General features: G+C 50.0%; 1 protein-coding gene across 6 annotated transcripts in view; it reads left to right on the top strand.

Moving 5' to 3' along the window:
• LOC147707917 (heat shock factor protein 2-like) overlaps positions 1-17,634 on the top strand; it is a 303,326-nt gene that overhangs the window by 45,796 nt on the left and 239,896 nt on the right. For all 6 annotated transcript variants that reach the window (XM_086926725.1, XM_086926723.1, XM_086926722.1 and 3 more), the window contains exon 2: positions 3,998-4,106. In XM_086926725.1, coding sequence (XP_086782851.1) covers positions 3,998-4,106 — 109 coding nt within the window. The remainder of the gene's footprint in view (positions 1-3,997; positions 4,107-17,634) is intronic.

Below are 17,634 nucleotides of genomic sequence, written 5' to 3'. Positions count from 1 at the left end.
AGGCAGAAGTTACATACACAATATTTCCATCAAGTTTCAATCTTGTTTCCCATGCAGTTTCTTATCAGTAGATCAGTATATTAAATGTGTATTCTGATATACGCTAAGTGCAGTCCCAACAGTGACAGGTATGGTTATTACCAGTTGTCCGTAATGCAATTGTTGGAGCATAAGGTAGCTGTCTCACATTGTACACTTTGCACCACTATAACCTTCAGAACATATATACTAATTTGCGAAGAAGATAACAAAAAATAAAAAAGACAGAAAAACCTAACAGGTGTCATCACTTTCCAGTATGCCTCTCACGCCCATATCAAACCACCAGCCACCTCACATGTCTACAGTTTGTGTCCCAATAAAGCTGCAGTAAAGCGACATTTTGTTTTATATAGTAACCTAGCAACCAATCGTCCACCCCCCTACTCATCCTCCCCTTCGGAGTCTAGGTCCTCGTGGTCTGGCAAGGGTTCACAGATTTCCCCCCTATAAGTATTCCATGCTGCCCAAATCTTGTTCCACTTACGGGGGCAAGCCCTGAGCACATACACCGCCCTTTCCGTCACCATCAGCATGTCCATATTTTTAGTCCATCTATTCGCTGTAGGCAGCTCCGGAGCACCCCACTTCTGTGCAATGTCTCGTTTAGCCACTGTCATGGCTAGTGTGGCCCATATCAGTCCATATCTATCCAGATCATTGGGGTCCCAGATGTTCAACAGGCATTTGCGGGGTTCAGGTAGAATGGAGATTTTAAAGGCCTGGGAGACAGTGCGCATAATTTGTTTCCAGAATTCTTGTACCTGTGGACATTCCCATATCGTGTGAAATAGTGTCCCCTCCTCCCCGCATCCCCTAAGGCAGAAGGGGTGTGGTGCCCTTTGTATCTTGTGAAGTAGTGTTCTAGTGTAGTAAATACGGTGCAGAATCTTAAGTTGCACTAATCTGAACTTTGCCGAAATGCCTACTTTTCTAGGGGAGGCAAGCGCTTCGTTCCACTCCGAATCATCTATCTCTCCTATCTCTCCCACCCATTTCTCTCTAAGTTTTAGTGTAGGGTCCTCCAGGTTGTTAACCAGTTTTTTGTATGTTAGAGAAGTTGCACTTTGTTGCATAAAGTCCGTCAGTAGTCTATCCTCTAGAGGTGAGGACTCTGGTATTTCAGTGTCTGCTGGGATTGCCTGGAGCAGTGCGTGACGTATCTGCACGTATCTGAACGTCTCGGTGGGGCCTAGGCCGTATTGTTGTTGGAGTTGTGGAAGCGCAATCACTGTGCCCTTGTCCCATAGGTCCCCCACCGTGGAGATTCCTATGCAGTCCCACTGTGTAAACCCTTTGCATGATCTGAGGTTCCCCAATGACTTCGTGTCCCACAGTGGCGTCAGTTTGGTGATTTTTCCTTTCCAGCCCAGTCGTGTTTGTGCTACGTGCCACAGGGCCGCTGTGTGCTGCGTCGGGCCCAGCATCTTTTTGACTTGCGATTTGTTGTATAAAACGGAAAGCATGCAGTCCGTCCCCAGTTGAGACCAGTCCCCCTTGTAGGCTGGGTCATCACGCGGGGCATGGATCCACTGATTAATTATTTTAAGTTGGGCAGCCCAGTAGTATAATTGAACGGTTTATTAGATTTTTGTGCACTTTGCGATTTAAAAGTGTTTCAGTTTGTGTCTTGGTGCTTTCCCTTCACTCCTGTGTGTTTGTTCAGGCTTTTTAGGGCTCTAAAATGCCTGCTCTTTTCGACAAATGCCCAGTTTGTGGGAGGAAGAAGGCCAAGACTGATCCACACGAGGTCTGCACCATCTGCCTTCCTGAAGCACATGTCCCTGAAGAGTGTAACATCTGTAAGAACCTTTCAGCAAGGACCCTGAGGGAAAGGCTGAAGATTAGGCTGCAAGGCCTAGAGGACAGACGACAGCAGGCTGCAGGTGGGTCTGGGCAGGCTGGGAAGGCTCCCTCTGCCTCTGCTGAGGCCTCTGGGGGGCTCGCCAGAGGCTGGAAGACCAGCAAACGGTCCTGGTCTCCGTCGGCGTTGATTGCATCGACGACGACGTCGAGAGCGATGACGACGGTGTGTTCACCAACTCCCCGGGGCTCCGGGTCGAGACAACTGGAAAGATCGACGTTGAAGGGCCTGGGTAGGCCTCCGTCGAGATCCCAGTCGACGGCTTCGTCGACGTCAGCGTCGAGCCATCGACGCCGAAGAAGGTATGACAGGCGTCGGCGCTCGCCGTCGAGAAGGCGGCCAGCGTCGAGAAGGCGGCCAGCGTCGAGAAGGGAGTCAGCGTCGAGAAGACGATCGGCGTCAAGGGGATCCTCGACATCGAGGACCTCGAAGAAGCAGTCAGCGTCAAGGAAGAGCCGACATTCGACGCCGCGGAGGCGGCGTTCGGCGTCGAGGAAGAAGCGTTCGATGTCGCGGAGGAGGCAATCGACGCCGGAGTCACGGAGGCGACATTCGACGCCGGAGACACGACGCTCGGCGTCTAGGAGTTGTTCCAACTCTCCTAAGCGGCGCAGAAGGAGTTCTGGCGCCAGAAGTCACGCTGGTTCTGGTGGAGGGCGGCGGAGACTGCGATCACCTGCTGGAGGGGCTGGTTCACAGTCCCCTCCCCCGAAGAAGTCACCGGGCTCGGTGTACTCAGTGGTTTATACACCACCTCAGCCAAAGGCTCCTCCTCCCCCTGTACCTAAGGAGGATCCTCCCATCAACCCTCCACTTCCGCCACTTCCTCCCTCAGGACAACCACCACCACTTCCGCCTCGTGGGCCCGTCCCTCGGTCGGAGACACCCCCCGTTCCTCCACCAAGATCGGTGTCACTGCCTCCCCTTCCAACACCACCTAAGGGGACGCCAAAGCCGAAACCTCAGGATAAGCCACGGAGGACACCTTCACGGAAACCTGCGGAACGTCCACGGACTGGGAGATCGCGTTCTCGTTCCAGGAGAAGGGAACGATCACGCAACAGGTCATCCACGAGATCGAGACGACGCCACAGGAGGCACAGGTATCGTTCCCATACGAGGTCATCAGGGACCAGGGACTACTCCCCGACTCTGTCGGAGTCACCGGAGACGAGAGTATCACCGGTGGACGATCTGGTGTCCTTTCCCGACGTCCTGTTAAGGGGTGCAGCTAAGTTGGGCATCTCGTTGACCGTGCCCACTCCCAAGACGTCGGTAATTTTCGAGACGCTGCACCAAAAACATCTGTCTCGACCATTACGCCTGGAGGAGCTGAGCTCTTCCTATTGATTTAAAACTACTGTGAGTGGCAGAGATCAGCAAGGGTATTTTAAATAAAGATGGTTTATCTTTCTACTCTCCTTCAAGCATCATTTTTAGCAGATACCCTTGAAAACAATCTGCCTTTACATTTTCCTTCTTTACAAACTGCATCCCTGTAGTTTTCCAGAAAATCTGTCATTTCTTGCAACTGACTAGCCACTATGGACGAAAATGCAAACAACAGCCTGAGGTCTGACCTCAATAAAATAAAGGCACCCCAAAGAATACAAAATGGTTCATGGCCCACATACTATAGACAGGTGTACCTATGGATGACTTATTCTAGACACATCAAATGGTTACAAGGTGTGATTTACATATTTTATCAAAGATAATTTTTACTATTATGTAATTTTATGTACTCATTATGGTGCCTATCCAGAATAGAAAGTTATTTCTAAAGCCCTGCAGGAAGAGTAGAGGAAACCACGGTTCCGAGTGGCATAGGTAGGGATGTAGATCGTGAAACAGGTAGCACCTGGACAGGTTGGATAAGCCTGAGGGTTACTGAATCCAAATTATATTTATACAAAGCACAAGATGACTTTGTTTTTTTGTGACAGAGGCCTGCCTTCTTCAGGAAGATAATTTGATGTAATAAGTTTGTATTACTTATATAATACTCGAACGTCCGTTTTGCAGGCTATATGGATTTGGATCTGCCACTTATTTTGTAAGTTCTGGTCTTGACTGTGGTGTTTTCATGTGTAGGATGGAAACAGTTTCATTGTGCTGAACGAAGAGAGTTTTGCGAAGAACATCCTTCCCAAGCACTTCAAGCATAACAACATGGCCAGCTTTGTCAGGCAGCTAAACTGGTGTAAGTATATAAGCTACCTTGACCGCAGTCATTTTTTGAATTTTCTATTTGTTAATTCTATGTGTCTAAAGAATTGTAAGCCGTTGTCAGTAAATTCACTTATTAGTCAATTATAAGTCGTATAGCCTCCAGAATGTGCTTTAGCCTGACCTGTAAAAAAGATGGAAATGTAATGGTTCCAGTTGTAGAAATATCTGGTACAGGAACAGTTGGTATAAACGGATCAATGAATAGTAAGTCTCCTCAATTGTGTACCCTTGTGTCTGTTCTCATCATGTGAACTGGATGTTCTATTCTTGTGATTATTTTTGTAACCATTAAACAATGCCATTCTAGATTGTTTTGCAGTGTACTACCCCCATGCTGTATCTTCCTTGTTTATGCTCGCATTCATAGCCACCAGTTTTTAAATGTCTGACCTCCATGCTGGGTTTTTGTTGTGACACCCAGGCTATCAAATGCATTCACGTATTTAAAACAGGACTAGGTGAAGCCAAAATGATGTAGAAGTCTTCACCTATGCGGACCAATTTTTCTTGACTGTGGTTTCAGGGGAGAGATCTTCTATTCTATCTACTGAAAGCAAATACGGTTGGGTCAGCTGTGTATGTTTTCTTTTTTTAAAACCAAAGGTTACAGGGTTGTTCTTGTTAGGAAATAGATTTTTTTTAAACCTTAGAAATTCACTGAAAAATACAAAGGTCACAGGGACTTTGTAGTAGTTTTGTAGTGTTTTGAAAAAAACAAAGATTACAGAAACATTGTAGTGTTTTTGTAGTAGCTTAGTATATATGTTTAACAATCATAAACTCTTACGAAAAACTTACTCACTCTGGATGATGTCATTGGTGATGTCATTGACCATGTCATGAGTGATGTAATATGTGAGGTCATAAGCATTGTATTGCCAGGGCACAAGTTATAGTTAGCTCAGCTAAATATGACTGCAGGAACCTGAGCCTAACTATAACGTCCCTGTAACCTTTGGTTTTTTCAGTGAATTTCTAAGGTTTTTTTAAATTGTATTTCTTAACTGTAACCTTTAAACTTTGAGAGAGGGTGTGTGAATGGGTGTGTAGGTCGCTGCCTGGGCATGCTAGTGGCTGTATGGGTCTGTGGGTGGGTTCATGAGTGGCTGTATGGATCTTTGAGCGGATGAGTAAGTGGCTGTATGGGTCTGTAAGTGGGTGTGTGAGTGCCCCAGAGGACCCTCATCATCCAAATAAACTTTATCCCCCAACCTGTAGTGTGCCACGAGGCGCGTTTGCAGAGATGTGGAGAAAGGGGGTGGGACCTCCGACCTGCTCTCAGCAATCCTACAGTGTGGCTCTTACTGGTGGTAACAGGTTCTTGGCCACCAACGATCCTCAGCATCCAAGTGGGCTTCCTCCCTCAACCAGGAGTGTGCCAGGAGGTATGTTTGCAGAGTGGTGGAGAAAGGTGGGGGGGCCTCTGATGAGCTCTCAGCAGTCTATCTGTGTGGGACTTACTAGAGGTAACACAAGGGTTTGTTGGCCCCCAAGGATCCTCCGCATCTAAGAGGACTTCACCCCCCAACCATTAGTGTGCCAGTTGGCATATTTGCAGAATGGTGCTGAAAGAGGGAGTGTCCTCCAACAAACTCTTAGCAGTCCCGCTGTGTGGGACTTACTGGAGGTAACATGAGGGGTTCTTGGCCCCAAGGACCCTCAGTGTGAGCAAGTGCCTCATTTGACATGGTTAGCCCACCCTTTTTGGCTGGAAAATGAAGTGGTTTTGATTGTAGTGCACAGGGTACCTGCCAACTAGGTTCCCTGTGCCATTGCTTCTTCCCTAAAAACGAATTCCACAATTGGCCCTTCAGACCCCCTGTGTAAGTCCCTAGTAAATGGTACCTGGGGACCAAGTACATTTTAGATTGAAGAGCGCCATGAAACCGCTAGGTAAAAGTGCGCTTTACAAATGTTTTTAAATTCAAAGAGGGTCCCTAAGGACCCCTCACCTGGGCTATGCAGACTGCCACTGCATCATGCATGGCCTGGTACAGATAAAATGACAAAGTCGACGCAGTGGGCCATGTCAACTAGCACTGCCTAAGATATAGCTATATCACCCCTCTAGCAGGCCTTACCAGCCTAAGGCGGAGTGCACTATATCACAGGTATAGGCATATCTGCAGGAGCAGGTATGACCCTACAATATTGGGGTCTATTCCTAAATGTTGTAAGTGCCAGGAAAGCCATAGAGAGTACATGGGCTGGAAACTCAACAACTCGAGTTCCACAGCACCATGATGGCTACACTGAACACAGTGTATTTGGTACTAAACTACTACTCTCCATAAACCCATACTGATGCCAAAAAGGGATTTATTGTAACAAGTACCCAGAGGGCATCACAGAGGGTGCCCCTTGAAAACCTACTAACCCTGGTGTGGTCACAGATTGGATGGAGGCAGCCTTCCACCACCACCAGATCTGTTTCTGGACCACTGGGTCGAGCCTCTGCTTTTTGGGTTCAGAAACAATGCACATCCTGGGCAGAGGTGTCACACCTCCTCCCCCAGGATGGCTCAGTACTTGAGACGGAAGTCAACCAGTAGGGCGCCAGGAGGCTCTGTTGCAGAGTGGTGGTGAAAGGAAGCAGGCCTCAGACGAGTTCTCAGCAATCCTGCTGTTTGGGAATTACTGATGAAAACAGAATAGGCCATGCTCCCACATGTTTTTTTTTAGCTAGCCCCAGGGAGGTGGTGGTTCCCGAGGCACGGGGTCCGCGTGGCCCTCGCTCTTTTTTATTGTAAAGCCCAGAAGAAGTGATGGTCCATGGGTATTTAAAGAACCCATGGAGGGGAATCCATGTGGCCCCCCTCCAATATGTAAATGAGCATCTGGAGGGGGTCTCCGTGCACCCCCTTCTTTTTTAACAAATGCCCTTGATACCTGGCCCACCCAGGGGCTAATTTCAAAACAAGCGCGGAAGCCCATCTTTTTTTCTCCGAAACCACTGTGTTTTTCAGAGATTTTTAATGTTTTTTGCAAAAAAAATGCTTTTTGGCCTTATTGGGGTCCCAGGATCAGATTCAGTGGGTCAGGGTTTTCCTGCCTTGCCTCCTTTTTTTTTTTGTTTAAATAATTTTTATTGAATTTTGTGGCATCAAACATATGACAAGTCGGCAAAGGAGAAATGCAAAGAACACCCAAAGCTTCTACCCGGCTCCCCTCCCTTCCTTCCCGAGGGCGAGCCTCACATCGAAGTAAGATAATGTGTCCATGAAGGTGGGTAAGGGCCCGGTTCCGTCAGACAATAAAGTCAAAAAACCCCATCAGCAACAAACTTTCCCTCCTCCCCAAACCCCCCGCCCTCCTACCTCCCGTTTCCCTCCCCCCGGTGTGGTCAATATGCAGCTATGTTATGTTATGTTATGTTAATTGTTTTTTGTTTTTCAATATGCAGCTATCAAGCGTTATGAGGTGTATATATACAGTGTGAGTTTTAGGTTGAGGTCTCCGTGTCCCGCCTGAATTTGTCTGCCAGGCGAAGCACCTTGAGGTATTTTGGGCATGTGAGTTTGTTAAATTCATCCGACAAGAGAGAGACCAGGGGCTGCCACGTATCCAGGAAGGTGTCCTGTGTCTGAGTAAGGGAGGCTTGTATCCGCTCCATGCCCATAGTGTACCAAAGCCTGTGAAGCCACTGCGTGTGTGTGGGTGTTCTCTTGGTGCCCCATAGTGATAGGATATGTTGTGTGGCTGCCCCCATTGCCGACCCCATCTGCTTCCCTCTGAGTGACTTGAGGGGGAATTTGAGTGCGTTAGGGAGACCTAACAGTGCATATGCTGGAAATCGGGGGATCTCCGTCTCAAAGTGCTTATCTATGTCACGTAGCACCTGTTCCCAGTACTCCTTTACGTCCGCACATTACCACAGTATGTGAGTAAGTGTTCCTATTTGGCTGCACCCTCTCCAGCAGGTCGGTTCCCGGGGCGGATTGCTTTGGTGTAATCATGCAGGTGTCAGGTGCCAGTAATACGCTATCTTTACTGCTGATTCTTTGCTAGCTACGTTTCGGGCAGTGTGGTGGGCCCTAAAGTAAATGTCCTGCCACTCTTTGTCCGTGAAAGAGCGATCCAGTTCTCGCTCCCATCGCTTTTGGCATGCGGAGCGCATGGTTGGTGAGGGCGGGCAGAGCAATTTGTAGAGGTCTGTGATCACCTGTTCAATCGTCCGTTTCCTGTGGAACCACTTTTCATAAGCCGTGAGATGTCTACTCACATGGGGCAACACCTCTTGCTGTAAGCCAGTGCCTGATCTGGAAATATTGGAAACGCCGAATCTGGGGGAGCGTATTGAAGTCTTGTAGGGTGTGTATTTGCATGAAGCCGTCCAGGTCGAAGAGATGACCAGCCGACTTGCACTCCGATGACCTCCATTGTGGGAACGACCCAGCGACCGTTCCTGGCTCAAAGGCCGGATTATCAAACAGGGGTGTCATCGGGGATGGAAAGGTGGTGAGGCCATTTGTAACCGCTACCCTGTCCCACACTTGCATCACTGTTCGGGTGATGGGCTATCTCTTGAGGTACGAGGGTCTATCGGGTACGTTTCGAGAATGGAACCTTCCACAAGGACATTTGGGCCATTGCTCGGTCCTGGAATAGCCATCGTTTTTCTGATTCAGGTCGGCTCCACTCCAGAAGGTACCGGAGTTGCGTTGCTTGGAAATACCGAAGTAGGTCGGGAACCCCTAGGCCGCCCTCAGACGTGGCGCGCGCGGTTAGGTCCCTACGAAGTCGCGGTCTTTTAACAATCAAGATGAATTGTCTTATGCTGTCCTGTAGTTTTTTGAGTAATCCTATCGGTGGTGTCACCATGATGGTTTGAAACAAGTACAAGACTTTTGGTAACAATGACATTTTGATTGCCGCTACTCGCCCCAGCCAAGAGAGTGGCTGCTGACGCCACTGTGTCAGATCACCCTGCAGTTGAGTGAGCAGGGTCGTATAGTTTTGTTCGACCATTTGGGCCGTGCTTGGTGTCAGGGATATGCCCAGGTACAGCAACGACCTACGGGATGAGAGGCCTCCGTAGCATCGCTGATCGCGTTTAGCCGTGCAGGCGTTCCGCCCCAATGGTAAGATCACCGATTTCTCGACATTCATCTTGAAACCCGAGACTTTTCCAAACACCTCCATCTCCATCAGGAATGCTGGTACCGATCTTGTGGGGTCTTCTACCGCTGCGAGGATATCGTCCGCGTAAAGACTTATGGTCTGCAGGTCCCCGCCAAACGGGATACCGACAATGGGCGGGTTGTCCCTGACCTTCTGTGCGAAGGGTTCGATGTATAACGCGAACAACAGGGGCGAGAGTGGGAACCCCTGCCTGGTGCCCCTTCGGATCTCAAATGGCTGAGAGCGCACCCCATTAACTCTGAACACCGCCTGGGGAGCTGCGTAGCAACTGGCGACCCACGTGCCAAATCGGTCCCCCACCCCGAACCGCGCCAGGACTGTGTCAAGATACCCCCTACCCACCCTATCGAACGCTTTTTCCACGTCGACCGATGGGAGGGCTGCATCAGAGTCGTTGAAATGGACCTTGTCAATGATGTGGAGCAGGTGTTTGGTATTGTCCGCGCATTGCCTGTTCGGGATAAATCCCGCCTGGTCTGGCGCGATGATGCCTGGCAGACAGGGACACAGTCGCGCCACCAGTATGCCAGTGAATATATTGAGGTCCAGATTAAGGATCGAAATGGGCCTGTATGCCGCGCAATGGGACGAACAGTCTGGCTAGTATTGGTGCCAGTAGGGGGCAGAAGGCTTTGTAAAAACCCGCCGAGAAGCCATCAGGTCCCGGAGCCTCGAGCGGTTTAAGACGCGCGATCGCTGAGATGACTTCTTCCGTTCTGATAGGCGCATCCAGAGTGCACCGGTTAGCCTCGTGGAGAGGTGTAATCGCCGCCTCCTCTAGGTAGGTCTCTACAGCCCCTTGATCAGGGGAGGGCTCTGCCTCGTACAGTGAGGCATAAAATGCCCGGAACACCTCCGCGATCTGGTCATCCCCTTGAGTTGTTTGCCCCTCCTGGTTTTGAATGGAAGAGACTTTGGAGCGTAGGGTCTTGGCCTTGAGTCGGCTCGCTAGCAAACGCCCTGTTCTGTCGCCACCCACGTAATACGTGTGGCGTAAGCGTAGTGCCGCATATTCTGCCCTATCCAGGTCTAGGCTCGCCAACTGGGCCCTAGCTGCTTTAAACTGACGCCAGATCCTGGGGGCCCCGGTTCTGCTATGGGCCCGTTCCAACTCGAGCACTTGCTCAGAAAGGGACTGTCGCTTGTCTCTGCGTTCCCTGGCTTCCGTAGTGGCCACTGCAATTAAGTCTCCCCGCACCACCTCCTTAAGCGCCCCCCACACCGCTGTCAGTGGGACCTCAGGGGTATTGTTCGTGCGCAGATATTCTGTGATGCGGTCGTGGAGCTGTTGAGTAACCCCTTTGCGCTACAAGAGGGTTTCTTTGAGGCGCCATCTGCCTGTCTGCATCGTAATTCGTTGGACTCGCATGTGTCTCATGAGAGCGTCGTGATTGGAGAGTGCTGCCGGAAGAACCTCGATGTCTTTGACCAGAGGGGCCAATTCTGTGTTCCCAAAGAAGTGATCAATTCGAGCATATGTGTGGTGTACGTGTGAATAAAAGGTGTATCCCGGAGTGGTGGGGTGATGTCTTCTCCATAGGTCTACAAACCCCCTATTCGCTAGCCACTTACCCTCTTCCACAGAGATCGCACCTGTGAACCCAAATCTGTGGCCCGACCTGTCCCTGTTGGAGTCCATCCCTAAGTTAGTGTCTCCTACCAGTATGGATTTCGTATTGGCTGCTAATGCGTCTGCTAGAGCTCCTTTAAGAAATGGTTCTTGTTTAGAGTTTGGAGCATAAAGTGACCCCACGACCATCGCTAACCCACCTATCTGGATGTTGTAAGCCAGGAATCTTTCTTTAATTTCGGCCACTTTGTCTCCTTCCTGCCCTTTGAAGTGCTGTGCCACTAGAAGGGCCACCCCAGCCTTTTTCTCAGGTGTAGAGGAGTAGTACTGGAACGGGAAGGCCCTGGAGCGCATCCTGTGCCAGTCTTTGGGGAGTAGGTGAGTTTCTTGAAGTAGGCACACTTCCGCCTCAGAATTCTCTAGACTGCCCTGCGTTTGACGGGGTTGTTAAGCCCCTTAACATTCAAGGTAAGAACCCTTAACGTGGAGTCCGCCATACGTGGAAGGTGTAAGGGTTGCGCTGTATGTCAGGAGGTCTCTGGACCCCAGTTGCATTGTTACCCTGTCTCGGATGTACCACACCGGGAGTTCCCCCCCCCCCCTTTCCCCAGAACTGTCCCTCCCCGAATCCACTCCTCCTGCCCCCCCCCCGCCCACCCCCCAGCAACCCCCTTCCCCAACCCCAACTGAAACTCCCAACTCAAAAACCCCCACCTCCGCCACCTCTGCCAACCCCCCTTCCCCCTCCTCTAACCCCAACTGGAAACCCACCATTGTCATAGTCCCAGGCCTATCCGTGTACAGTTCAGGCCTACGGAGTCTTTCCGTGGAGGAGTGTGTGGCGGTGGCAAACTCTTCACCCCAACCCCCCCCCCCCCCCCAGCCCTCCCAGACCTGCTGATCCTGAATCAAAGAAGAAACCCCCTTACTGATTACTGTATAAGCCAGTGTGTCGGGGCAAGGTACATGTCCCAGGCGCTTATTCCGGCGTCGCCGTGTCCTTGGATACCTCCTCGATGGCCGCCGCCTGTTCCTGCGCCACCGTCGCTTGATCCGGTTTGTGGGGCACCTTCGGTGAGCGTCTGCGCCTCACCCGCTCCCATCTGTTGCTTGAGGGCCGTGGTGAATTCCTTGGCGAGGGTCGATCCGCGGGACCCTCCGTCGGCGTGTCGCCGTCATTGTCTATGCCCAGCAGTTCGCAGGTGTCCTGCAAAGATCTAAGTTGTTGTAGGACTCCGTTCCACTTGAAGATTAATCGGAAAGGATGGCCCCAGGAGTAAAGAATTCCCTTATCCCGCAGCAATGTGGTGGCTGGTTTGAAGACCTTGCGCTTTTGCAGGGTGATGGCCGAAAGATCCTGGTACAGTGCTACTGGATGGCCCTGGTGGCGGAAGGGCTGTTTTGTGCAGGCCACCTGGAGGATGCGTTCCTTTAATGGAAAGTCAGGAAGAAACGCCAGGATATCCGTGGGGGGGGGGGGGGGGGGGGGTGTTCGGCGCGCCAATCCGACCCTGTGCGCCCTGTCGATGCGGATATCAAAATCCTCCCCTTCTCCCAAGATATCCTTGAAAAGGCCCTGCAAGAAGAGGGAAACGTCGGTCCCTTCCGCCTTAAGTGGCACGCCTCGGACTCATATATTATTTCTGCGGGAGCTGTTCTCAAGGTCCTCCGTATGCGCTTGTAAGTCTACCTGTTGTTCTCGGAGATGTACACTTCTGTTGCAGCTGCTCTACCTCCTCACTTCTAGTGTGGTCGGCGTCCTCCACTGCGGTCACTCGCTCCCCCAGGCCATCCACGTCGCGACGCAACTCATGAAACTCGCCAGCCATGTCTTGCTTTAATGTCTGAAAGTCCTCGCGTAGTGTGTTGAAAAGGGTTTCCAAAAACGATTTAGTGATGGGTGCCCAGTCTTCCTCTTGCCCCGGTGTGCCCGTCGCCGTCGCCAGGGTCGTTGGGCTCTTCTCTCCCTTCTGGGCTCCTTTAGCCAACATGTCCGTGATCGTGCGGCCTCCTCTGCGCGGCCCTGATGTCATGGTAGCAGCGTCAGTCGACCCCGGGGGTCGTGAACTGCACCCACCTCTGAAGGAGCTGTCTCTGGGAGGGCGCACTTTCCACCCGATAGAACCGTGGGCTCTCGCCTAGGCCGAGCAAGGGCGATACGCTTTCGTTGGCGTCACGAAGACCTGGTTGGGCTAGTCCCCCTCGCCGTTCCCCGTCTCAGGACTCGTAGCAGCTGGGGATCTGGGGACCTTGATAATGGAAGTGGATCCCCGTCGTGTACTCGTCTAGCCCCACCTCGCTAGAGCTGGCAGATGATCTTGGTCAGAGTGGGCTCCCCCGCAAGGCCCGGAGGTCTTGTGTGAAACCTGGCGCCGTTGTGCCGGCGTCCGCTGACCTGTTCGCAGCTGCCCGCTGGTGTCTCCGACCGCCCCACCACACGCACTGTCCACTGGCAGCTGCCGCCGGGATGTGTGGCCCGGTGTGGCTCCTGTCTCCCCCTCCTGGTGCGCTTTGCGTATTCGCCCCGGCCAGCCCGTGACAACCACCTGTAGGCCCCGAAGCCTGGGGCTCAATTTTCGCGGCCCCCAGCCGGGCACCCCTGGGAGTCCTTGGCCAGTAGAGCGGGCTCCGTTGGCTAGGCCCCAAAGCCTGGGGCTCAATTTTCGCGCACCAGCTCAGGTGCCGGCTGACCTGTTCTAGGCGGTCCGCGGGTGACTGCAACCGTCCCCCGTCCTCCACTGGGCTCCCGGGGCTGTCGCCTGTGATTCAGCTGTCTCTCAGGCAGCCTCCCGGTCCGGGCGCGATTGCGGCTTCCCGCGGTGGGCCCGTAGGCCGGGGGCTCCAGCTTCGCGCCCCCCGGGCGGGTGCCTCCTCGATTCACAGGAGGGTGCCCCACTCCGTTCCGTCGCCTTTTGGGGCTGCTTCCGCCTCAATGCCCTGCTGCCGCCCCCGGCAACCTCTCCTCAGCGTGCGTCGGCTGCACCGGCGGGGATCCGCGCCGGTCACCCTGCGACCTCGGCCGCCATGTCACTGCAGGCCGGTCTCGTTGCGTGGCAGATGGGACTCCGCGGCAATTCAGGTGCCTCCACTCGCCGCGTTAGCAAAGCAGGCCAGAGAGTCCGACACCACAGTAGCCCCGCCGGCCCTGTTTTGGGGGTCTCAGGTGCTGTTAATAGGTCCGGGCGAGGGCTTGGGTCGAGAGCCTCACAGACCCACGTCTGTCTCGATCGCCATCTTGGCCACGCCCCCCTTACCTCCTTTTTGGTTTTTTTCTGAACGTTTTTTCTGGGCGTTCCAAGAAGGCTGCCAACACTTTCTATTTCAAGTGTTGGCAGCCAATCAGATCTCAGCACAAGAGTGGGAGGAGTCGCGGAGCCTTTGTGTCATAGATAGATAGAGATATATATATCTATCTATCTATCTATCTATCTATCTATCTATCTATCTATCTACTGACGGATTCACACTAATTCACATAAGTCGCTTTCTGGACCAAAAACTACCTTTCTGCCAAATTTGGTGTAATTCTCGGCTGTAGTCATGTCTAAAATTCCTTTGGAAAATTGCATGGAAAGAATGCATTTATGGAACCCCTTTCTTTTGTCGGCCCCCATTTCAGTAACCACCCGATACTTCCAAAACACGAGCTGAACCGACTGCCCTAGTTTTGAAAGTAAGTGTGTGTGTTTGTGTGTTTTCATGCTTTGTTTAAACCTTGTATCAATTAGCTTTGGAAATAAATTATGGTCTAGTTACACATCAAGATGTCAAATATGCAGTAAGACAGTTCGAGATTTACACCTGATTTCTTACTTTAACTTTAGTTTAATTTCTTTCTATATCGCATACATGCCAGTGAAAGAAGCATCAAAACATAACGGAATATACGCAAAGCACAATACAGATGTAACATAAAACGTAAACAAACATTGTACAGATTAAAAAATACACAATGAAAGAGGCTTAACTAATTTATTTATATTTTTGTTATTGGTATTATCTGTTAAGTCATTAGGCTTTGTAGTGTATTCACATTTGACACTAACATTACATATTTAGTCTTTTTCTAAATCCTATTTCTTCCTGATATCCCAGATGTTCAAGTCTTGCTGCCCTTCACTTTGAATGATAGCATCGCCATTCTGGTTTTTAGACTTGCTTTTGACTGGTCCCTCTTGCTCTCAGCTGCTTGACACCAAAAGAGTTGACCACATGACCCCTATACCGGTTAACGTGCACTGGTTGGCCTTGCAAGGGTTGCTGCATCACTTACATGACATATGTCCTTGGACAGCTCTGTATGTGGCTATTAGCAGTGCAAACCGAGAGGGCCAAAGAGTCCCCCGTAATGCGGGCATTCAAAGATTGCCTTTTCCCATATTGATTCACTCAAGTTGGCAGTTTCTTTAACATTTCTAGCACCAAGAACATGCAATTCATTAGCATTTGAAACGTGTCTGCTGCATAGTAATAGCTGTCCATATTCTTTAAAACCTATTTCTTTCTCTCTACCTTCTTCTCTTAGGACGTGATTAGTTGGTTTGATTTGTCAGTCATTTGAAAAGGTGTATTGTAATTCTCTCAATAATGTAATGTATATCTGCAAATGATTGTAGGTAGGCAGAATTTTATCAGGTGTGTTAACTATATAAACAAGCATTGGCATAACCAATAGGTCTCGCCTTTGGGACCTTCTAAGTGTTTAGCCATGCAATGGTTGATATTGTTCACCAAGGATATTGTGCTGCATAACTAAATACTTATAAGGTCACAAAAGCGAGACCTATTGGCTATTAAGCAACATATGCAAAAACATTTGTTCATGCTTGCTAATGGTTGTGATGCTTGTTGTCACATCGTCCTGTTTTGTGAAAAGGAAAAACACTCGAACTCTGGAAAAAAAAACATTAAAAAGGGGTAATACTGTAACACAAAAACGAATAATTGCTTCTGTATAGAATTCCTATCCGACATAAAGAGTTGAGTGCATAACGATTGTGTGTATTTTTTTAGATATAAAATAATATCTTGTGCGTTCCAATACAAGCAATCTGTATTCAAAATATATACCTAACAGTTAACAGCGTGAAGTGATTCAGTAATAGTGCGCTTAGTGGAGTCAAAACTGAGCCAGACCTAAGAGATGAATATAGTGCAAAAAAGGCCAAATTCAGAGTTGAATTCTTAGCAAGAAGATTACTGAGCCATCTGCATGATGTAGTCACGTATTGAAGGTCACAAAACAGGTCTTGGACTTTCTACAGCAAGAACAATTTTGGGTGCCTAGTTAGAGGTAAAATGGACGGATAAGGAGATGCGTTTGTAGAGGACACATTAGGAGCATGGTGAGCAGTTTTGAGAACCAGAGACCGTATTATAGAAGTGCCCCGGGGCGCAACAGGTGTATGCGCCCGCTTGGCACACCCTAGAGCACTTTGGTACTATCGAAGGGGCCGCAGACGCTTGTGCGTCCCCTTCTGTAAGACCGAAAGCATTGGCACACATACATCGCTTCCTCAAGAGGGCGTTCCCTCATTTGCGTGGGGGCGTGGTCACATGCAAATAAGGGAATCCTTTTCATCTGCGCTCGCTTCGTATTACAGACGTGGGGGCAGAGGCAAAGAAGCTCTCAGAAGGACCACTGTTGGTGTTCCTCTCTGGCGGGGGAAAGGGGATCATCTGGACCCCACACGCATACCCTTGCATTCACGTGCAGTCACTCACTGCACCCCCCTGTAAGGAGCTCTCTAACCCCTTTTGAAAGTGCAGGTGGGTTGCGGCCTGCACTGTAAAAACAGAGCAGGTTTAAAGCAGCCTCTCTGTTTTTCACGCGAATGTGCTTCCCCCAGAGCAGCGTGAGTTTGAGGCTGTACTGTGGGCAGCACATAACCCTAATGCGGTGCATTTTCCTTGATTGCAGCACAATCAAGAAACATGGGCCCAGATATTTTAAAGAATACATTTAAGCCATTGACAGCAGGCCACTGGCCAGATTTCCTGTACACCAAACCATGGGACACATTTTCTATTGGTTCATGGATGTAACCCATATACTCAATAATGTAAACAAGTGTACACTGCAGAAAGGTAGAGAGGGAGTACATGTAATTGAGGCACTCAAAATCCTAAATTGTAATAAGATTTCAAGATGCAAACATTTTTAAGCGAAGTCTGTTCCTAGATCCAGAGGTCACGGAGGGGTTAGAAACTGGGCTAACTCGTCTCCCAGCAGAATCTGAGGTGCCAGAAAGGGTTCACGAATGTAGGATAGAACGAACCAGACAGAGGGGAGCAACAGTTTCTCTAAAGCAAGGGTAAAGCTGGAGACTTTTTATTATTTGTGTTGCACAAGTAGAAAGGGAAGCAGCCACAATTTATAGGTGTGGTATTTCGGATGTAGTGCAGAGTTGAAAAATCCAAATATATGTAGACTCTTAGAGCTGTAGTATTTAACCCTGCCACCCAGTAGTAACAAAGACTGCTACCCAGTCTCTTTAAACTCTTATCCAAGGAGGGTGACACTACGCACTCCTCCCTTGACACCTTGCACTGCCCGTCCAGGCGCATAGCGCATCATTCTTCTGGCTGGCTTAGGAAATAAGGGAGAAACATCCTTACTGACCTCTTATAGGGGTTATATGTACGAAGGCAAAGGCCATCTGTCCTATATACCACAATAGTCCTGCTTCCCATGTTCAGGTTAATGGAGAGCACTTGGGTATTCCTACATCTATTTTAAATTAAGAAGAAAACAATCTGCTTTAGTCACACTTGATTGCAGCCTTAA

This window comes from Lissotriton vulgaris, chromosome 6, assembly GCF_964263255.1.
Source record: "Lissotriton vulgaris chromosome 6, aLisVul1.2, whole genome shotgun sequence".
NCBI lineage: Eukaryota > Metazoa > Chordata > Amphibia > Caudata > Salamandridae > Lissotriton > Lissotriton vulgaris.
Note: the sequence above shows the minus strand (reverse complement) of the source record. Positions and strands in the feature narration are given on the sequence as shown.